The following is a 23,788-nucleotide window of genomic DNA, read 5'->3' on the forward strand; positions in this document are numbered from 1 at the left end:
TGCCACTGCTTCAGTTTTCCAAATTTCCCAAAGTGGAAAAATAAGCAATGTGAGCAATAAAATTGCCTAGAGACACAGTGAGGCTTCCCTAATAGCTCAGTTGGTAAAGAATCCACCTGCAATGTAGGAGACCCCAGTTTGATTCCTGTATTGGAAAGATCCACTGGAGAAGGGATAGCTATCCACTGCAGTATTCTTGGGCTACTCTTGTGGCTCAACTTATACAGAATCTGCCTGCAATGCAAGAGACCTGGGTTCAATCCCTAGGTTGAGAAGATCCCCTGGAGAAAGGAAACGCTACCCACACTAGTATTCTGACCTGGGGAATTCCATGGACTATACAATCCATGGGGTCGCAAAGAGTCAGACATGACTGAGCGACTTTCACTTCACTTTGCAACACTTCAGAGACACATTAGGGATCACAGTGCAGAGACAGAAATCCCAGCTAGAGTGCAGTAATATCACTGAGCAAAGCATATAGGTAAAGAATCTGCCTGTGATGCAGGAGATGCAAGAGGCATGGGCTCAGTCCCTGGGTCAGTAAGATCTCCTGGAAGAGGGCATCACAATCCACTCCAGTATTCTTAACTGGAAAATCCCATGGACAGAAGAGCCTGGCAGGCTACAGCCCATAGGGTCACAAAGAGTCAGACCTGACTCAAGTGACAGATCACAGGTGTGGAACATACAGAGATTAAAGTTTAGGTGCACTTGAGGTAGTTGTAAGTTGCAAGGCAGAGTTCAACATAAGAGGAATCTATATAGGAAAACTCTGCATAGCAATCGCTCTGTGACTTCAAAGAATACTAAACTGCATATGTGTACAATGAAAGTTTATGAGACTAGGAGAAAAACGATGGGGTGATAATATAAGCTAAATAATTCTCAGATTACATGAGGTGCAGAGATATTAATGATACAAACAACATTACAGGAAAGTCAACTGTCAGTAACCTATGCAATTCAGTAAGGTTCCCTGGAGGTTAATATTTTAGTAGTAAAACAATAACAGTAGTATGCCTAATTTGTCTAGTCTAGAACCAAGATAATAATAATAATATTAATAATAATAATAAGCCTAAATTTTCTCCAGAGAAACATCTATTTTACACTCAAAATAGCAATCCTTAAAAGTAAGTCTAGAGAAAAATCAACCTGATGTGAGAATAATTTAATTGACTTCTAGAACAAAAGTCAACAGTATTTCCAAGAAAAAAATAAATTCTAGACTTTCAGCAATGTAGTAGTTATAATGTCCAACACCCAATTAAGAGTTTCCCTGGTGGTTCAGAAGGAAAGAACCTGCCTTCAATGCAGGAGAGGCAGGTTTGATCCCGAGTCAGGAAGATTCCCTGCAGGAGGGCATGGTAACCTACTCCACAGGGTCATGGTAATTGGACATGACTTACTGACTAAACCACCACACCATCCAATTAAGAAAATTTCTACACATGCCAAGAGACAGGAAAATGTGACTCACTGACAGAAGAATAATGGTAGAAAAGATGAGAGTACTAAAACAGTACTCCGTGTGTTTCTGTGATATAGGATTCAAGAAATTAAAGGAAAAATAGAAACATGAAAACCTAGCTGTAAAGAAGTCACTGTCAAAGAGAAGCTGTTTGATGATACTAAAAGCAGATTAGATACTGCAGCAAAGATGAACACACTTGAAAAATGTCAGTAGGGATTATCCAAAATCGAGTGCAGAGACAGGGCTTCCCCAATGCAATAGCTCTGTGGTAAAGAATTCACTTGCAGTGCAGGAGATGCAAGAGATGCAAGTTTGGTTCTTGTGTTGGAAAAATCCCCTGGAGGAGGAAATGGCCACCCACTCCAGTATTCTTGCTTGGGAAATTCCATGGACAGCGGAGCCTGGTGGGCTACAATCCAAAGGGTCACAAAGAGTCAGACACGACTGAACATAGACTAGAGTGCAGACGTGAAAAATGGACTAGTTGATCCTAGTGGGTAGGTGTAGGGATAATGGGAAAAGGTTGCTAGTGAGCACTAAGTGTCTAAAAGTAAAATAATGTGTGATGGACAAAACTTAATAAGGCTTGGGATTATAATGTCCATGAGAAGGGCAAGTTACTAAGTTACTAATGAGAATTCTATCAAACATGCCAGTGGACTACTAACAATTATTTCTATATTGAAGAGACACTATTACAATATCAAATTAAAATATTTTTCTGATAAAAATAGTGGATGATTATGATTGATCCATGTTTTTTGAAGCTAAATGCATAATTTTCATCATTTATATAAGTTGCTATGAGAATGTATTTTAGACTAGATATAGATTTAGTTAGGTTTAAAGTAACATAGGTTTGAATAAAAATCTGTATTACTCACCACCTGGTGAATGAGCTCTGATCATGCACTAGCTCTCACGTTATAATTAGCCCACACTTTAATACTTTCTAATTACTGACTGAGTGTATGCATCAGTGGATTTGGACTCTGTGGGGCTGCAAAGAGTTGGACATGACTGAGCGACTAACACAATGTTAGGGAGACTATAATATAGCTACATTTAAAAAAATAATTAAATGCAAATACAACTTTGGTAGATTTACTCTGTGGAATAGAAACACTACCAGAAGTTACACATATATTAATATTATTATATTATTTTTTTATTTCATTCAAAGACATGCAAATAACTTTAAAAGCAACCTTTATTTTTCATGGGTCCTATACATAGAATTGGGCTTCCCAGATGGCTCACTCGCAAAGAAACTGCTGCCAACACAGGAACACAGGAGCCGCAGGAGACTCAGCTTCAATCTCTGGGTCAGGAATATTTCCCTGGTGGAGGAAAAGGCAACCCCCTCCAGTGGGAAATCCCATAGACAGAGGAGCCTGGTGGACTATGGTCCATGGGGTCACAAAGAATTGGACAACTGAGCCACTGAGCACACAGCAGAGCATACATAGAATTAGGTAAAAATGAAGATTTGGAGGAAGTCAACAGTATTTGTCAAGAGAAAAGGAAGTTTGCCTGTAATTCTCTAGGAAATCACCAGATGCCAGAGAACTAAAATCATAGTTTAATTTCATGCATTTTTATACAATATTTTTGGATTTCCTACAATTACTCACTTATATCATTGAGACAGTCTCACAGAAGCCTTCTGATACCTAGACTGTATGCAAATAAAAGGAAAATAATAATCATTGTCATAAGCAACTATATATATATAAGCACTATATATATATAAGCACTACGTATATATTAAAACAAAGGAATCAAGTACTCAGGAGTGATATATACCATTAAAACATGTAACTGTTGAAAGTCGATTAGGTAAGTTTTAGCCTTTTGCCCAGTTCCTTTGCCAAAAGCTTGGGTATTAATTGAACCAAATATAAAAGGTGTGTGGAGAACAGCCAGATAATTTATTAACTCTTAAGCAGTACTCTTGCCTGGAAAATCCCATGGATGGAGGAGCCTGGTAGGCTACAGTCCATGGGGTCACTAAGAGTGGGACACGACTGAGCAACTTCACTTTCACTTTTCCCTTTCATGCACTGGAGAAGGCAATGGCAACCCACTCCAGTATTCTTGCCTGGAGAATCCCAGGGACAGTGGAGCCTGGTGGGCTGCAGTCTATGGGGTCGCACAGAGTCGGACACGACTATAGCGACTTAGCAGCAGCAGCAGCAGCAAGCTGAGCCAACAGTCTGTTCCAAGACCAATCTGAGAATGTATCAATCACATAATTGCTCAGAGTAACTGTATTAGTTATATATAATATATTCATGAGAAACTGCTAATGTCTAAGCTTGTGGTTTTGCAATGATGTTAGTTCAATGAGGAAATGAAAGCCATGTATGATTCACTGAATCAGACAGAATAGGACTTCTTAAAGCACATGCATAGATAAAGCACATGTAGAGACGTTTTAAAGCACATATAAGGCCAAAATTGGTGAGATGAAATGAGTTTTAAAATATCTAATCATCAAGGTCTTAATCCAAATAAACAGTACTAGATATATCTTCATTAGGGGGTAATGAATGATGAGGTTATTACTTGGTGATTTCTTTCTTCAGAACTGCTTTTCTATTGATGTGTGCACGTGTGCACACGTGTGTGTGTGTGTGTACATGTGCATCTTAGAAGTTACATATGTATGGGGATAATTAATTTTATAAGCAACACATATTAAATTCAGATGAATTCAATACATTTATTTAAAGGGCCTGTTATATACCAGACATTAATATTGTTGTTTAGTTGCTGTCATGTCCAACTCCTTTGTGACTCCAAAGACTGTACCTGCCAGGCTCTTGTGTTCATGGGATTCCCCAGGCAATAATACTGGATCACCATTTTCCTCCTCTAGGGGATCTTTGCGATTCCGGGATCGAACCACATCTCCTGAATCAGCAAGCGGTTTCTCTACCACTGAGCCTCCAGGGAAGCCCAGGATCAATATTAGATGGTGGGAAACTATGGGTGAAAAAGAAGCAGTTGCTTGAGGACAGCAATAGAAAACTACATAATAATAAGATGCAAAATAATTTAAACACCCTATTTCTATTCACATATAAAAGCAACATTCATTAAGAGTCAGAGGATATTCAACGAGCTGAAGTTTAATGTCTACAGGCAGCAGTCGGAACGGGAAGACTGCAGCAGACTGGCAGCCCAGGGGCACAAGCTGAAACTGCTCTGCCACTTAAGTCACGAGGGTCAGCAGATTTAATGATGCTCGAAGCATTATTGGTAGACAGAGAGGTTGTTTGTCGCTACTGGCAGGTCCCTATAGGTGAATCACAAATCCTACCCTTATGGTTTTGAAGCAAAGCTCAGCCATCATCTATGATGTCATCTACATCCTTTTCAAAAGGAAAATGAGTATCCTTTTGAACATAGCTTTTGGCTGGTTTCTGGGTCTTGGTAAAGACTAAAGCTTAATCGTGGGCCACCGAGTTACCATGCATCTTGAGCCGTCCATCATGAAGCAAGATATTCTGACCTACCAAGGCACAAAGTCAGGCAGGTGTGACAGTGCTCCATTATCCAATGGAAGTGGGGATGAAGGAGACACGGGTTGAGCAGGGCTGAGGGAAAAGTAGCTTGTGTGAAGGAAGTAGCTCACAGCCCCATGGCTCCTACTCATATACCACATTCTTGAGCCCAATAAAGACAGTACTGTGTGATATAAAGAGAACACCCAAAGCTGACAGCTGTGGCCATCTAATTTCTATCTGGGGGTACCTCTACAGGACAGGGCTGAATGGAGACTCCCCCAGGAGACTTGTAACAGAGCACAGCCAAGTGCAGATTCAGCACAGCCGTACCTGTGAGCTATTACTCTGCACCCTGTCACCAGGCAACAAGTCCTGTTCAGCCATTTGCAATGGGCTCCTCCCCCAAGGAAGCAACTGTCAGTGAGTGACCGTTAGTGGGGGCGTTCTGACAAAGTCAGTGGAGCAGGGATCGTCAGGTGGACAGTGAGGTAAGAGTCAATCTTGGCCTTCTCCCCAGGGTGCTCCAGTTCATACAGCCTCAGACCAGTGGGTGATCTGAGAGTTCAGGGGACATGTAGGGGGCTGTGTCCTGCTGATCTCCAGAGCCCTCACTGTGGACCCTACTGGCCGCGCCCAGGCCTTGAGGAGGCAGTGACCCTCTCCCCGTCTCTGCCACCTCCTGGCAGCCCTGTCTGCCTGGGATGCCATCTGCAGGACCTGCTCCCACACCCCCACCACATGGCCGGCCTGACGAGCCTGAGGGCCAGTTGGGTTGGGCACCCGGCTCCCTCAGCGATGACGGCTGAGCAAGGTCTGAGGACCCGGCCCTGAGGGCGCTGCCAGCTGAGCTCTGACTCAGCCAGGACTGGACTCTGGAGGGTAAGTCGTGCCTCAGGCCCTGCCCTTTCTTGTCAGAACAGAGCCTAACACTCATGAGATATTTAGGGGAACAGTTACCTGACCATGACCTGACCCCCAGAACAAGGGGTCTGACACCGAGATGTTTACAATTCAGCACGCCCCTGCCTCACCTTCCTAGGAAAGGGCGTCACTGAGAGCTTTCAGGGAGTTTGGGATTTTTAAGGCATGAGCCACTCCTCTGCTTGCAGGGCCCTCAGTACATCTTTCTGGGCTCCACACCCTGACCTTCTGTTCTTGTTTAGCCTCCCTGTAAGTTGGGCATAGGGACTTCTTTTTCAGTAAAAGGCAGAGCTTCAGTCAGCGTAATTGCCTGTTTGTTTTTGCCTATAAGGAGAGATGCCAAATGACCAGCTCAATACCAGTTCATAAAATGTGGCCAATGGTTTGGTGGAATGATCAGGGCACAATTGTAAGATTCACGAAGAAAGAGTCCTGAAGATGGTATGTAGATAGATGTCTTTGGAAACAGGATAGTAAGATAATTTTGTTCCATGTGAATTAGTAAAAACAAAACAAAACAAACAGAAAAGAGGGACTTTAGCAATCAAGTGACTAAGACGGCCTCTACTATGCACGTCTGTCAGCATCCTGCTCAGCCACCTCTGTCGTTCCCCAGTGACTCATGAACAAAGCAGCTCTGGTGACAAGGATGGGATCAGCATAAGCTTAGCAATGCTGAATTCCACCCCCAAGGCTGGCCTGGCTATAGACACTGTTGAATGTCCATATACCAACAATGGAGACTGACGCTGAATCCTCTGAGGGGATCAGACAGCTACTTGGTGGCAGACTGACTACCGTATATCCCTTTCTTTATAGAATTGGGAAACATCTTGCTTTTAATGGAAAATACACTTACTCAGAAAATGAATTTGCTTTCCTTGTCCACAGTGCTTGCCCCCAGACTACCATGACTGCTGTATCCACTGTCATGGTTTCCCACACAGCTTTGCTTCTGAACTAAATCCTCCAGAATTCCCTTTCTAGTGTTTTTCTACTTTGGGTAGGCTACAGGAGATACACTCCTATGAAATTTCAAGGAGGCTGTGAAATAACTAGGTTATAGTGTGTTCATACACTTCCCAGAGACTCAGTTATTCTCAGCAATGCTGTGTGGGAATTTTGCGACTGTAATTAAATTAGTTTAGTTAATCAGTCCTAAGCAGTCAGTTTTATTAAAAGATATATCATCCTGGGTGGGCCTGACTTAATTAATCAAAAGGCATTTAAAAGAAGGTGTGTGCCATACACAAAAATAAACACAAAATGGATTAAAGATCTAAATGTAAGACCAGAAACTATAAAACTCCTAGAGGAAAACATAGGCAAAACACTCTCCAGCATAAACCACAGCAGGATCCTCTATGACCCACCTCCCAGAATATTGGAAATAAAAGCAAAAATAAACAAATGGGACCTAATTAAAATTAAAAGCTTTTGCACAACAAAGGAAACTATAAGCAAGGTGAAAAGACAGCCTTCAGAATGGGAGAAAATAATAGCAAACGAAGCAACGGACAAAGAATTAATCTCAAAAATATACAAGCACCTCCTGCAGCTCAATTCCAGAAAAATAAACGACCCAATCAAAAAGTGGGCCAAAGAACTAAACAGACACTTCTCCAAAGAAGACATACGGATGGCTAACAAACACACGAAAAGATGCTCAACATCACTCATTTTCAGAGAAATGCAAATCAAAACCACAATGAGGTACCATTTCACACCCATCAGAATGGCTACTATCCAAAAGACTTCAAGCAATAAATGCTGGAGAGGGTGTGGAGAAAAGGGAACCCTCTTACACTGTTGGTGGGAATGCAAACTAGTACAGCCACTATGGAGAACAATGTGGAGATTCCTTAAAAAACTGGAAATAGAACTGCCATATGACCCAGCAATCCCACTGCTGGGCATACACATTGAGGAAACCAGACTTGAAAGAGACACGTGTACCCCAATGTTCATTGCAGCACTGTTTATAATAGCCAGGACATGGAAGCAGTCTAGATGCGCATCAGCAGACGAATGGATAAGGAAGCTGTGGTACATATACACAATGGAATATTATTCAGCCATTAAAAAAGAATACATTTGAATCATTTCTAATGAGGTGGATGAAACTGGAGCCTATTATACAGAGTGAAGTAAGCCAGAAAGAAAAACACCAATATAGTATACTAACACATATATATGGTATTTAGTTAATCAGTAAAGATAACCCTGTATGCGAGACATCAAAGGAGACACAGATAAATAGAACAGTATTATGGACTCTGTGGGAGAGGGTGAGGGCGGGATGATATGGGAGAATGGCATTGAAGCATGTAAATTATCATATGTGAAACGAATCTCCAGTCCAGGTTCGATGCATGATACAGGGTGCTCGGGGCTGGTGCACCGGGACGACCCGGAGGGATGGGATGGGGAGGGAGGTGGGAGGGGGGTTCTGGAAGGGGAAAACATGCACATCCATGGTGGATTCATGTCAATGTATGGCAAAACAAATTCAATATTGTACAGTTAAAAAATAGATAAACTAATTTAAAATAAAAAAATAAAAAATAAAAAAATGACAACATCAATTAGAAACTGTGGTCAGGAGCACATTCTTCAGAAGAAAATTTTCCTTCTTGAAATAAAATGTTCTAATTGCTGGTCAAAATGGGCTCGAGAGATATTTCAGGACAAGCTCGTGCCTTTCCCACAGGCATCCTCTCTGTTTTCTTTTGGGGCTGTGGACTCAACAACAAATTCCCATTTAGTTTTCTGAGAGCAAATATGAGAATGAAAGACCTGTATGCACAGTACACAAGATGCTGACACCCTCACACTGTTGTCTTCTCTCTAATCTCAGGTGGATGGTACAGCCAACAGAAGCAATTTGCATGCACGGACATCCCTCTGCTGAGGAACAATCTAGCTGATGAAGGTGAGGTTCTCTTGCTGGCTCTGGTTGGAGAGGAGCCCTGATTCCAGGTGCCTACTGGGGGTGAGGGCTGGGAGTGCAGAGCAAGAGACTGATCCATATATATATATATATGGTGGTCTCTGTGTTCACAGAACCCAGGGGAGCTATGGGCAGATTAACAGTGGACTTTTGGCCCAGGTATTAGTAAGAAAGTCACCTCGAGACCTACATCCTTCTGTCAACTTACAGAGAGTTGTGTAGGTTCATGTAGACAATACAGGTCTCATCCATCAGTGCACGTGTCACTGAATAAACAGATAAGAGTGGGGAAAATGTGTTATTATATCGGGTAACATTACCTTTCAAGTGATCAATTCCTGCAGCACACACCCAAGGGTTAGTGGCAACAAAGAACTCAAAATAAAACTTGATTGCTAGCCTGGTGAACATGAGTCTTACTGCCAATCTCCTACATGGATTACAGACAGTCAGTGCTTACCTGGTGCTTTCTATAAGTAACTGTCCCAGCAAACGTATGGTCCTTGTGAGTATGGAGAGACACTGACTCTGTGGACATGCACAGCCTGTATAGAAAAACTGATATTGATAGACAAATATGATATTATTGATAGTGGCTGTATTTAAATAGTAAGAATTCAGTATTATCAGATCTTGTATATTTGATTTTCTTTAAGGCAAATGATAAATGAATAAATATAGTAGCATACTTTATCCAGGATTGAATTCCGTCCTCTAACAGAGATTACTTTTATTCAAGAACAAAGTCTCATAGAAAGCATGCTAATTAGAGTAGCAGCAACTGTGGATCCAGGAGGAAGAGTGATCTGGGAAAAATCAACAGACCGTGGCAATTTAGTAGGAGCTCAAAATAAGCAGGAGGACTCGTGGGTCTCTTTTACTGAACAGTATCATGTGCTTTAGAGTTTTCCTTTTTTTTGTTTTTTTCATTGAATATGTCCTTTTGATTAGGTTCCTCTTAGCTAGAAAGCCAAAGCTCTGTTTTCATCTCCTTCCTCCTCTACTTTCCTTCCTCCTCTAAAGAGGATGGATGGACACAAGTTCAGCGCATGTTTACTAAACGTCCACATCCGAACACACCACCCCATGTCCACACAAAGAGAAAACCCCCTAAACGGTTTCCAGGCAGCCTCTCCAGTGTTCAAATAGCCACTCTGTGTCCCTCTAGGTTTTACTGAGGACCTGCCAGTCAACCCAACTCGTGACAGGACAGAAGAGACAGTGTTTCTCCAAGGCAAGCCTTTTTTTGTTTTCAAAAAGTAGATTTCGTTTATGAGTATTGAGGGTGTTCATTCTGGATATAGACAATTCCCTTGATTGGGATAATGTGGAGTGAGAGTCTTGTTACCAACTCATGATGCCTCAGTTCACAGTATATTAAAATTGTTAACATCTGTTACACTCTGTAGAGTAGAGTAGTTCTCTCTCTCCTGCAGCAAATTTCCTCTAGGAAAGGAATTTGGTAATTTCCAACCCAAATGGACTTGGAAGTTCCATCCTCCAGGCAAAGGTCTTGCCTTTCATCCTGAGTGTGTGTGCTCTGACCTTGCTGGGTACCCTGGACTCCACCACTGCTCCTCATCAGGTTTTCTACTGTCCCCAAATGAACCAAAGACTGTGCCTCCGTGTGACTTTATCCTCATTGTGTCTTCTCTTCTGTATTTGTATTTGGCCCTTTCTGCACGTGAAAGCAATATGTATTCTAAAATCTTTCACTTGGGAAGAAAAAGCTTTGTAGATGAGAAAGTTGAGGCTTTCTCGCTGATTTTAATGTAGAGGGAAATTGTTTTCAAATTCCTGCTGGTAATAAGTGTAGGGGCCCTGGTAATAGAAAGTAATTTATAAATAGAGTAATATGGCTGATTGCTGTGGTTCCAGGAAGAAGCTGCATTATGGTTAATAGTGTAAGTTTCTGTCCATGGGAATGAGTGTGTCTCTATGTGTAATGTGTAGTGTGATTTTTGTGTGTGTGAATATTTTTGTGTTGTGGTTTCCTTGACGTTTGTCACCCTAAACATCACTGTTACTGGTGTCAACTTCCCCACATAAATTCCCATCACCACTGAATGAGTGTGTATATAAAATGAAAGTATACACATTCACTATTTACATTGATTTTATATGAAGTGAACATCCTTTAACCTGGAAGACAAATTCATCACTACCCAAGAAAATGTTTACAGGGATTTTTATAATTTTTATTAAGTTTTTACTGACTGTGCTGGGTCTTCTTTGCTGTGCAAGCTTTTCTCAACTTGTGGAGAGCGAGGCCTAGTCTCTAGCCATGGAGCGTAGCCTTCTTGCTGTGGAGGCTTCTTTGTTGCAGAGCACGGGTTCTAGGGCTCTGGGGCTGCAGTAGTTTTGGCCTGCGGGCTCAGTAGCTGCGGCTTCTGGGTTCTAGAGCACAGGCTCAGTAGTTGTGCTGCATGGGTTTAGTTGCTCTGCGGCATGTGGAATCTTTCTAGACCAGGGATCGAGCCTGTATCTCTTGCATTGGCAGGAAGATTCTTACCACTGAGACACCAGGGAAGCCCTACAGGATTCTTAATGAGCAAAACTGTGTTTCAGAAGCCCCCTTACTGGGTCAATCACACCTTCATTTAATAGTAAATCTCATCTCTTAGTGGTCTTATGGGATTTTGATTGGTCATGATTCATCACTCTGCCATGTGTCCCATTCACAACCTTTCCTTTTAGAGCCTCTGAATGAATCCTCCCCCCTCATCTCAGTAATTAGTACTGGAGAGGCTCCTTCCTTCTGCAGGGAGCCCCTGCTAGTATCCACATGCCACACCCTTTTCTTGAGGAATCTGGGAAAAGAAGAGCCTTCACAAATAGATGGAGGAACTTCAGCCCAGTTTTGACTCTTAAGCTTTCAAGTGTCCAGTCAGCCCTGTTAACTCCATGCACTGTGTTGTTCAGCTGGTCTCTAGAACTTTTCCATCTTGAAACTAAAATTTTATAAACATTGAACAGACACTCCCCGTGTTACCTCCTCCCAGCTCTTTAAACCACCCTTCTGCTCTCTGCTTGTCTGAATTTTCCTTTAGATACCTCAGGTAAATGGAGTCATGCAATACTTGTCCTCCTCTGACTGGCTTATTTCCCTCTTACCAGTGTCCTCCAGTTTTATTCATATTCCTGCAAATGACAGGATTTCCTTCCTTATAAAACACTGAGTCACACTCCAGTGTATGTATACACCACATTTTCTTCATTGATTCATTGGCTTTTGGGCACAGGGCAGTTGTTCTCTCTTGGTTGTTGTGTATAATGTGGCAATGGACATGAGGTTATATATATCTCTTGGACACTGTAGTTTTATCTCCTTTGGACATGAACTGAAAAGAGTGATTTCTTGATCTAATGATAATTCTGCTAATAATATTTTGGGGGACTTCCAAATTGTTCCATAATGGCTATGCCATTTTAATTCCATAATGGCTATGCCATTTCTACGAACCGGGTACAGAAGTTCCACTTCTCCACATCCTTGCCAATATCTGGGTGTTTTTCTTCCTCTTTTCTTTTTTAATGATACACATTCTGAAAGGTGATATTTCCTTTTGACTTGGTTTCCATTTCACTGATACTTAGTGATGCTGAACACTTTTCCTACATGTATTGATCACTTCTCTGTCTTCTATGAAGAAATATATATTGAAGCTTTATACACATTTTTTAAACTCAGTTATTTGCCTGCTGTTGTTTTGAGGTTGAATTGTACTCATTTCTTATATATTCTGCATATTGGTCTCTTATTCAGATACAAAGTTTGTAGATACTTCCTCTCATTCTATAAGTTACCTTTTTTTTTCTGTTGATTGTTGAGAAGACTGTTCTTTCTTCACTTGGTTATTTTAAGTCCTTGGCAAAGATCATTTGGCCACACATGTGTCAATTTATTGGAGATTCCCTTCTTATGGTTCATTGGTCTCACTGCCTATTTTGTTGCCGGTAGAACACTGTTTTGACTGCTATGGCATTCTTATGTGTTTTGAATTCAGGAAGCCTTAAGACCACATTGTTCTTTGCTCTCAAGATTATTTTGTCTCTTTGGGTTACTTTTGGTTTTCATAAGTATTTTGGAATGAATTCTCCATTACATGAAAATGACATGAGATGTTGTGAGAGGTTTTGATATATATGTACATCACTTTTAGTAGTATAGAAAGTTCAACAACACTAAATATTCCAGTCTATGAATATGCTATGTCATTCCAATTACTTGTCTCTTTTTGATTTCAACAGTGTCCTATGATTTTCAGTGCACAAATACTTCACTTCCCAAGGAGACTTTTCCACTGCCTTGCTTGGATCCTCTAGAGTCAGGGATGGGAAAGATGAGCTCATGAAGACAGTGAAATTTCCTCCCTCCCCTCCATACCTGCCCTCTTGTTACTTGTAGTACAGGAGCTCTGGGCCATGCTCTTCACTTCTGCCTATAAGTGAGCCACCTACTGGGAATTTTCGTTGGATCTGAGTGTTCACCTTACTACAGGAATGTCCACAAGGACTCTCCCAATGCCTGGTCTGGGTCCAAGACCCCAGATACCTACAAATGATCATCTCAGGCCATACAACCTTCTGCAATAAAGAACAACTACAACAAATAGTTCAATGCTTTTTGCTTATTTTTGGAGCTCTTAGAGCTGAACTTTGCAGTGTAGTAGTCACTAGTCAGATCTGCCTATCTATAATGAACATATTTCAAGCAATAATTAACTTTAAATTAAAGAAACAACAAAAATCATGCAATTGCTTGGTCACACTATCCGTATTTCAAGTGTGTCCATAAGAGTTGGAATTTCAGGTTGGTAAGCTTGAAGGTAAGAGCAAAACTGGGCCTGTAAAAGTGTAAGGTTGAAAGGTGATTCTCTCAGCATTTCTCTCTCAGGTGAAATTTTGCAACCATGATCAAAGTCTTGTTGAAGGGCTCTGACTCTGCAAAGCACAGTTGAGGCCTGAGAACCCAGAGTGAAGACCAGGGAGAGGCTGTGTGAGCCAAGCAGAGGAGGAGAGATGGATGGGTCAGCTTGTATAATAAGTGTATTACTGCTCATGGTTGTCTTTCTACAGAATGGAACGTGGAGAGTATTTGTGGCAGTGATGTGGAAGAGAATGCAACTCTAAGGTGAGACCTAGAGAGACAGGGTTCCCAGACCAATCAGGTCGCACCTGTTTATTTTGAAATGAAGGAAGGTGAATATAAACTGAGGAAGAAAAGAAAAAGTGTAGAATTGTGATTTTTTTTCATATTTTAATGATGAAATAGAGCTATGTGTCCATGTGCTTTATTGTGCTGTACTTAGAGTCATCCCTTCTTGCTTTTCCATTTAGAAATGTCCTTTCTCACAAGACTCCTCTTTCATTGCCTTTTCACTGTCAAATATGAAAGCTTGACACCTGGTAAGTACCTGCAGGGTATTATGTACAAGGGACTTTGTCTTCATCTTTAAATGCTCCTGTGATAATCATATCCTAGTGGGCACAAGTCTCATAGCTACTGAAGACCACGTTCTTGCAGTGAGTGTCAGGTGGTGGGTGAGATGTGAACCCTCTCCCTCTGCATTTTCAGGACGTGTGGCTTCCCCTCATGTTTGTCCTCACTGTTTATTCCTCATGTAAAGGGTGCTCTCGGGGTTGGATGAGTCAGAGCTCATGTACTCTGGCATCCCTGCCTGGACTGAGTCTCCTGGAGCTCATCTCAGCACCGCACCTCCCCAGGGATGCTGTGCTGAAGGTGCTTCCTCGTGAGAGCAGTCCATGTGCCCCTGGAGAGCAGCATGGCCATGGATTCTAGAGACTGTGAAGGGGCCGCTGGCTTTCTTTACACATTTGCTCTCGCAGCCCTGCTGACCTGGTCTCTTGGCACTGACCAGACCTAGGTCAGAGACTCAGAGCAGCAGGACCTGGGGTGACTGCTCCCTTTAGAACCCACTACTCCCTCCAGACAGCCCTGCCCCTGCTCCCCACAGCCCAGTCATGCCCACCTTGTGACCTTTCCTCAGATGTTCCCAGGTGTCATCTTCCCAGTCCTTGCAAGATTGGGGTAAACCCTGGCAGGTGCTGTGTGTATATGAAGCTTCACTATCTGTAGAACTTTGGGGGCACCATTTCATACTAAGAAAATTTGGGCACTTTAATTTTAATATTCTTTTCATCCTCTCTAAGAGGCTAAGAGTCTTATGCAGTTCTTTTGAGAATTAAGTTTCTCCCAGTAATCTAAAGTTATCTCAGGCATAGGACACTTATTTTTTACCTGAAGTTGGTTGTGTGTCCAGTCTGTTGTGAAAAATGTTGCAGTAAATTTAGGATTGCATATATTGCTCTGTGATGCTGATTTAATTTCCTTTGTATATATATCCAGAACTGTGTTTGTTGAATCATATGATATTGTTTATACTTTTATAAGGAACCTTTGTACTGTTCTTTGTGGCTCAGCTGGTAAAGAAACCACCTGCAATGCAGGAGACCTAGGTTCAACCCCTGGGTTGGGAAGATACCCTGGAGAAGGGAAAGGCTACCCACTCCAGTATTCTCGCCTAGAGAATTCCATGGACTGTATAGCCCATGGGACGCAAAGAGTCGAACATGACTGAGCAACTTTCACTTTCCACAAAATAGCTGCACAATTTACATTCCTACTAGAAGTGTACAAAGGTTTCAGCTCCTCACATCATGGCCTTAACCTCTTAATTTTTTACCTTTGTAATGCTCAGCATAACAGGGCGTGAGGTATTGATTTGCATTGCTCTGATGATTAGTGAGGTTGAAAACCTTTTCCTGTGTATGTTATTCATTTGTATGTCTTGCTATGGAAATGTCTGTTTAAGTCTTTGCACAGTCCTCAACTTGTTTATCTACCATTTTAATTTTTTGTTTGTTTTGCATTTGAGTTGTGGTATTTTTTTATATATTTTGAGTATGAGCTCTTTATCTGATATTTAGTTTGTTAAGTTTTCTGTAGGTTATCTTTTTGTCCAACTGATTATTGAAGAAACTAACCTTTCCCTATTTTGTTGTCTTAGAACCTTGGTGAATTTCATTTGACCATGAGTTTACTTGGGGCCTTTTATTTTGGTCTTTAGGGCTATACATCTGTTTCTGCCAGTATCATACAGCTTTAAATCCTATATCTTTGTAATGTATTTTGAAATCAGAGGTGAGAAATCTGATCTTTGTTCTCAAGATTATTCTGTCTATTTGGGGTCCTTAGTGGTTCCACATATATTTTTGGACTTGTTTTTTCCATTTCTATGAAAATGACATTAACATTTTGATTGGAGTTGCAATGAATTTATACTTCGCTTTCTGTAGTGTACAAATGTCAACAGTAGTAACTCTCAAGTCTATGAGCAAGATATGTCATTTCAGTTCCTCGTGCCTTGTGTCATTCTCTCAGTGTGGTGTGTAGTGTTCAGTGTGCTGGTCGTGTCTCTCTGAAGGCCCTGTGTCCCTCCCTCCCTGATCTCAGAGTCAGTGGTAGAGGGATGGGCTCGTGAGGAGACACGATGTCCCTCTCTCCCTCCTCACCTCTTCTCTGATGATGTTCAGCACAGGCACCCTGGGCCCTGTGTCCATACCTGTCCCCTCAAGAGGAACACCTGCTGGGAATTCCTCTAAGATCTGGGTGTTGACATTGCCATTTCAGTGTCCCAAAGGCTCATGAGTACCTGGGATGTGTGCGTGAGCCCAGGAAATACCTATAAATGAATCACCAAATCAGGCCGGACAAATACTCTGCAGAAGCTGTTAGGCTACACTTCACGGGCTTGCAAGCCCTGTACTTGCCTGGACTTGAGGCCAAAGAAAGATACCAGAACCAATGACAGAAATACCAAAGTAAAATAGATGGGATGTCCTGCACGTCTGAAGTGAAAGGGTCCTGGAGAGACACCCACTATGGTAGCAGGTAACAGGAAGAACACAGCAGCAGTGTTCTTCACCCTGGGGGAATAGGGAGTCTACCAGTTAGTTACAGGGGGAATTAACAGCAGATTGGCTCATTGGTTAGCAGGGAAACCAGCAGAGGGCCACAATCCTCTTAGCCTTTCAGGCTAAAACCTTTCATCAGGCACCAGTCTTTCCTTTGTTAATCAGCAAACAGCCATCTTGAAATGGCCAGACAATGCAGGTGAAATAGCAAGGAGCGGGATGGTAGCATCCCATATATATTGTACTGGCTGTGCTGGGTCTTGGTGGCTGCCCAGGCTTTTCTCTGCTTGTGGAGAGTGAGGCCTACTCTCTAGTTGTGGTGCACAGGTTTCTCACTGTGGTGGCTTCTTTGTTCCAGGGCGTGGGTTCTAGGGCTCTCGGGCTTCAGTTTTGGCATATGCGCTCAGTGGTTGCTGCTTCTGGGATCTAGAGCACTGGATCGGTAGTCATGGCCCACTGACTTAGTTGCTCTGCGGCATGGGAATCTTCCCAATCAGGGATCAAGTCTGAATCTCCTGCATTGGCATGCAGATTCTTAACCACTGAGCCACCAGGGAAGTCTACAGGATTCTTAATGAACAAACTCCATTTCAGGATCCCCCTTACTGGGTCAATCGCAGATTCATTTACTAGTAAATCTCACCTCTTAGTAGGTCTCATGGCATTTTGATTGGTTGTGATTCATCCCTCTGCCACTTCCCCCATTCAAACTCTTTCATATTAGAGCCTCGGAATGAATCCTCTCCCCTCACCCGAGACACCTAGTCCTGGGGTTGGGGGCTCCTTCCTTCTGCAGGGAGCCCCTGTTGGTACCCACATGCCACACCCAGTTCTAGAGGAATCTGAGAACGGAGGAGCACGGAGGAGCCTCCAGGCACAGAGGAAGTTCAGTACAGTTTTGCCTTGTAGGTTTTGATGTGTCCAGTCAATCCTCTTAACTCCATGCACCCTGTTGTACAGCAGGTCTCTAGAACTTTTCCATTGCAACTAAAACTTTGTAACTATTGAACAGACACTCCCCATAACAGACACTCCCCGTATCAACCTCCTCCCAACTCTTGGAACAACCTTCTACTCTCTGCTTCTCGGAGTTTTCCTTTAGATACCTCAGTTAAATGGACTTATGCAGAATTTGTCCTCCTTTGACTGGCTTATTTCACTCTTACTAATGTCCTCCAGCTTCATGCATATTGCTGCAAATGACAGGATTTCCTTCTTTTTTAGACTGAATCACAGTCCACTGTACATATACACCACATTTTCTTTATTGATTCATCAGCTTTTGGGCACTGGGTTGTTTTTCTATCTTGATTGTTTTACACAGTGCAGCAATGGACATGAGGTTGTAGATCTCTCCTGGACATTCTAGTTTTATCTCCTTTGGACATAAACTCTAGTAAGTGATTGCTGCATCTTATGATATAGTTTTCTTAGTAATGTTTTCAAGGACCTCCACTGTTTTCCATAATGGCTATGCCATTTCAAATTCCTACCAACAGGGTAGAAAAGTTCCACTTCTCCACATCCTTGCCAACATCTGTTTTATATATTTATATACATATAAAATGTGCATCCTCAAAGGTGATATCTCCTTTTGACTTTGTTTCCATTTCTCTGATGCTGACTGATATTGAGCACTTTTCCTATATGTATTGATCACTTCAATGTCTTCTATGAAGAAATGTCTATTGAAGCTCTTTACACATTTTTTAAACTCAATTATTTGCCTGCTGTTGTTTTCAAGTTGAGTTGTACCTGTTTCTTATATATTCTGGATATCGGACCCTTATTCAGTTACAAAGTTTGCAGATGCTTCCTCTCATTATGTAGGTTGGTTTTTTATTCTGTTGATTGTTGAGGAGACTATTCTTTCTTCACTTGGTAATTTTAGAACCCTGACAAAGATCATTTGTCCACCTGCTTGCTGTCCAAGGAACTCTCAAGAGTCTTCTCCAGCCACAGTCCAAAAACATTACTTCTTTGGTGCTCAGCTTCTTTATGGTCCAACTCTCATATCCATATTTGACTATTGGAAAAACCACAGCTTTGACTAGTCGAACCTTTGTTGGCAATTAATGTCTCTGCTTTTTAATACGCTGTCTAGATTTGTCATGGCTTTTCTTCCAAAGAGCAAGCATCTTTTAATTTCATGGCTGCAGTAACAACCATCAGCAGTGATTTTGGAGCACAAGAAAATAAAATCTGTCTTTGTTGCCATTGTTTTCCCATCTATTTGCCCTGAAGTGATGGGACCGGATGCTCATTTTAGTTTTAACTTTAGTGTTTTGAATGCTGAGATTTAAGCTAGCTTGTTCACTCTCCTCTTTCACTTTCATCAAGAGGTTGTTTAGTTCCTCTTTGCTTTCAGCCATAAGGGTGGTGTCATCTGCATATCTGAGGTTATTGATATTTTTCCCGGCAATCTTGACTCTAACTTGTGCTTCATCCATCCCAGCATTTTGCATGATGTACTCTAAATATAAGTTAAATAAGCAGAGTGACAATATAGATCCTCGTCGTACTCCTTTCCTAATCTGAAACCAGTCTGTTGTTCCATGTCTGGTTCTAAGTGTTGCTTCTTTACCTGCACACAGATTTCTCAGGAAACAGGTAAGTTGGTTTGGTATTCCCATCTCTTGAAGGATTTTCCACAGTTTGTTGTGATCCACACAGTCAAAGGCTTTGGCATATTCAATAAAGCAGAAGTAGATGTTTTTTTCTGGAGCTCTCTTGCTTTTTTTATGATCCAACAGATGTTGGCAATTTGATCTCTGGTTCCCCTGCCTTTTCTAAATCCAACTGGAACATCTGGAAGCTCACGGTTGACATACTGTTGAAGCCTGGCTTGGAGAATTTTGAGCATTACTTTGTTAGTGTGTGAGATGAGTGCAATTGTGCTCTAGTTGGAACATTCTTTGGCTTTGCCTCTGTTTGGAATTGGAATGAAAACTTTACAGAGATGCTTAGCAACTTCTCCATGGATATAAACGTTCTCATTCATGCATGATGCTGTGCTTAACAATAAGGAGTAAACACTGTAAACAACAAAAAGTAGAGAAAAAAAAATTCAAGTTTTGAAAGGACATCATACGTCAGAATTGAGAAAACTCAGAAATCAGTGTGAGGAACTCAGAAAATAATAAGAAAAAGTTAAAAAATCACTTTGAAAATGAAAGTGAAAGTAGGAGAAACACACTGAGAAATAATGCCTTATAAGAAACAGTAGATGAAAAGAAGAGCCTCTTAAAAAAATATGTCTTTTAGAAAACTCCTGGAAAATAAATCAAGGAAAGAGATGTAACATATTTGATGAATATGTTAAAAGTGGAAGATCATCATAAGAGATCTGATAAGTGAATGATTGCTGTTGTTCAGTTGCTCAGTTGTGCCCTACTCTCTGCAGCCCCATGGACTGCAGCACAATAGGCTACCCTGGCCTTGTATGAATGACTGGAGTCTCTGAAAGTAAAATCACAGCAAGGATATACAGCAAATATTAAACATTATGATGCAAAGTTTTCTGGATAAAAGGGTTTGAAGCTGTTTATTAAAAAGAATAATGGGTATATTCTTGCAATGACTGATAGCAAATGAACTGTAGTAAAGCTACTAGGTTTTAAAAATAATAGTCCTTTGGGTAGCTGGAATAAAAGAGAGGGAGAAATATAAGGGAATAAAAACTAGAATTTTAAGAGCCTTTTTGGAGAGAAATTCTTTGTGTTAGAAGAGAAGAGACAAACACATTTAAGTAACACAAGGAGAGAAGCGATGGATTATGAACTTTTTACCAGCCAAGCAGAATGAGTTTCAAAAGTCCTTACATGCAAATAATGAAAGATCTAGAGTATATTGATCTCCTATGACTAGTGGAATGAGCAGACGTGAGAAAACAGAATCCTTAAAGACAATGACATGCGGACAGATATAAGGACTAAATTTGCAGTTCCTTACTCAGCAAAGACTGAGTTGTGTGCGAAGGTGGAGATCTTGGTGGTGGACACGAGGGTGATTGCCTTACAACAATTCATTAAGTTCTACCTCTGTTGAGGTTGCTTTTCCATACATGTGTGTATTTTTACAAAAAAGTATTTAAAAAGTAACAAGATAGATTAAAAACTTTAATGAAACACCTTACCTATAAATATTGAACATAGAGATACATACAGAACTTGTAGATAAAACTAACACTAAATCTATACAACAAAACAACTTAAGTTATACTAAATGAGGGCTCTCAGGAAAGAAGCAGTGAGGCCTCCCATGGTCTGGTCCAGATGAGGCTCCTGGTGCTGTGGCGGCTCCATCCCCTCTGGGGTCCAGAATGGGGTCCAGGTCTTCAGGAATTCAGCGTAGAGCCTGCAACATGAACACAGGTGATGGAGTCCCTGGGAGGTGCACTGTCAGACAGAGGAGGGTTCCCGGGGGAGGGTGTGCAGGACCCAGAAGACTTCCCAGGATCTTAACTTGGCTTTGGGGCTCAGATCTGCAGGGCACTGGGTCTGTTTGCTGGTCTTTTCTGAGGATGCTGTCTGTGAGCGGGAAGTGTTTAGAAATGTCCCACAGAAGCAAGTACACCTGGGCATCTGGCAGGCAACCCTCAACTGATGGGTCCCCTGGATAGTGAGACTCAGGCAGACGAACAGGGCATTCTGGGATGCAGGACTAAAAGTTTGAGTCCCTTTTTCATTTCAAGCCCTGGGAGGAGCATGAGGTGAGATGACACAGGGATAGGAGAACCTGCCACCCACCCTACACTCAGTACAACTGCTCCTGAGACCTGAGTGCTGGAAATGGACAGACACCTGGGGTCTCTCTTTTCCCTAATAATCCTTTCCAACCCCCAGCCAAACTCTTCTGAGGTTTATGATTTTAAACTGGCATTATGTTGTTGTAATAAAAATGTATATTTTATATGTTTAGCATATTGCGGCATTAAAATTGACAAAAGACACTGCTTTTTAAATGGTAATAAAACAAGATATGTTATTAATGACAGACTTGGAAAAACATAAAAGGAACATGAGTAACTTGAATCCTGCCCCTCATCCCAAGTGTGCTGCTCCGTCTCTTCAGTCGTGTCTGACTCTGTGCAACCCTATGGATGATAGCCCACCAGGCTCCTCAGTCACCGGGATTCTCCAGGCGAGAATACTGGAGTGGGTGACCATTTCTTTCTCCAGGGGACCTTCCCTACCCAGAGATCGAACCCGAGTCTCTTTCCTCTCTTGCATTGACAGGTGGGTTCCTTACCACCAGCACCATCATCCCAAGTGTACACGGCACTGAATTGCATTCTGGTGTTTCCTTATTTGGGAATTGGAAACACACACAGAAAAAAACACAGAACCTCCAACTTCAGGTTGAGAAAAGGTGCCTGAGGTGACCAAGGACCCCAGGGTTCCAGAACCCGAGGGACCCCAGACTCGGGCACCCCCAGGCTGGCTGGGATCCTCAGGACCAGGGAGCACCCAGGGATGCAGAGCTGCCAGGTGACCCCCTGCCTGCACGAGCTCTGGTCTCCTTCACTCTGATCCCAGGAGCCAGGACTGGGGATGGAGGGGCTGCCCCAACCTCTCTCTGCAGCCGGTGATGGACTAGGGATGCCCGTTGTTGCCTTTAGGGGGGTTGGAGGGCAGAGCTGGATACTGCTGAGGGAGATGAGGAAGCCCCCAGGGGGGACCTTCAAAGAGAAGACACTGGAACGGCAGCTCCTGGACTCCTACACACAGTGGCCCCACAGTGCCCCCCCGCTTCACCGGAAATATAAGAGCTGCAGGCAGAGCCAGACAAGCAACCTCAGGGGCATCTGGGGATGGGACCTGTACCCTGGGGAGATGTGCTCAGGGCATCCTCCACTCATCTGCACGGATTGTTACCACGCTCTTGTTTCCACTTTTGTGGTCACACACAGCAGCAGACCCTAGTATTTTTGCTGGTTATTCTGAAGCACCACCAAGCAAGTTGAGGACATGATGGAGACACATGACCTTGTCTGCCTCACCTTTTCACCCCAGGTCCCACGTTCACTCTTGCTCTTTCTGGTTTTCTTTATCATCATCATCATCATTGTTGATATCTTCAAAAGCATTCCCCAGGGAAACAACCAGAGAGTTTTCTGACATCTGGAAGGAAGAGATCAGTCAGGCAGGTCCACGCCCTGCCAGGGCAGCAAAGTAGCCATATGGAGGAGCCCAGGGCAGTGCAGACTTCATGGGGGCCCTTCAGCTGTGTGGGTCCAGACCTGCTGACTACAGCCTCAACTCCAGCTCAGGCCAGTTACAGTGATAAAGTCAGGTTCAAGGGTGCAGACATGAGGTCAGGAGACAGGGCGATGCTAACAGAGTAAGGGAATAGGGCTGCAGACAAATTCATAGGTTTTATATAAGCTCCTAGGATCCCCAGTGTCTACAGGAGACCAGGTGCTCCAGGAGGATAATCATAAAAACATGGAAAGAGGAGATGGGGAAGGGATACAAAGGAGAGACTATGGATCACAAAAAGAAAATTTTAAGAGGTATGAATGAAATAAATGACCTCCATATTTTTGCTCTCCTTCTTTGAGTGTTCATCATCTGCCATGTAATTTTCTGGTGTCTGAGGGAAGAGGCCATTTGGAGAGGCTGTGGGAAAACAAAGGGGAGATTTAGTCAGGATGTCACTTGGAACCCCTGGTGTCCTTGTCTCCAGGGACAACCCAGGGCCTCAGTGTTTCACCTCTTCAATGAAAAAGTGAGTCTCTGACCTCCAGCATCCTGTTGCCACCCTCAACTTGTCTAAGTGTGACCAGGAATGATGCTGTGACAGCCTGTTCCTCCTCCAGGCGGTCACTGTCTCCATGCATCTCTGCCCACGACCTTGCTTGCCTCCTTCGCCCGCTGCTTCCTCTCTACTTCCTTCCTCATTTCTCTCCTCTAGTCACTGTTCCTTTCCTTCCTCCTTGAACCTCCACCAACCCTAGAGGTTACAATGTGGACACATTGGAAGAAGGAC

The 23,788-nt window shown here is 42.5% G+C and overlaps 1 protein-coding gene and 1 long non-coding RNA gene across 5 annotated transcripts in view; one reads left to right on the forward strand and one right to left on the reverse strand.

The window, feature by feature from the left end:
* The first annotated feature begins 5,445 nt into the window (after window positions 1–5,445).
* Window positions 5,446–13,473, forward strand: LOC145506675 (uncharacterized). Its single transcript, XR_014054154.1, has 4 exons — window positions 5,446–5,477; window positions 8,768–8,842; window positions 10,029–10,094; window positions 13,112–13,473. It is a non-coding gene; the product is annotated as an uncharacterized LOC145506675 (long non-coding RNA).
* Window positions 13,474–20,903: 7,430 nt separating this feature from the next.
* Window positions 20,904–23,788, reverse strand: part of LOC145506673 (uncharacterized) — a 28,552-nt gene continuing 25,667 nt past the window's right edge. For all 4 annotated transcript variants that reach the window (XR_014054153.1, XR_014054152.1, XR_014054151.1 and 1 more), the window contains exons 14-16: window positions 23,333–23,418; window positions 22,800–22,920; window positions 20,904–21,154 (exon numbers count right to left, since the gene is read on the reverse strand). Coding sequence is in view for 1 of the 4 variants with exons in the window: in XM_081491924.1 (XP_081348050.1) it covers window positions 22,822–22,920; window positions 23,333–23,418 (185 nt within the window). In the remaining 3 variants the exon portion in view is untranslated. The remainder of the gene's footprint in view (window positions 21,155–22,799; window positions 22,921–23,332; window positions 23,419–23,788) is intronic.

The sequence above is a fragment of the Giraffa tippelskirchi genome, chromosome 5 (genome assembly GCF_054371585.1).
Source record: "Giraffa tippelskirchi isolate mGirTip1 chromosome 5, T2T-mGirTip1v1.2.pri, whole genome shotgun sequence".
Lineage (NCBI taxonomy): Eukaryota > Metazoa > Chordata > Mammalia > Artiodactyla > Giraffidae > Giraffa > Giraffa tippelskirchi.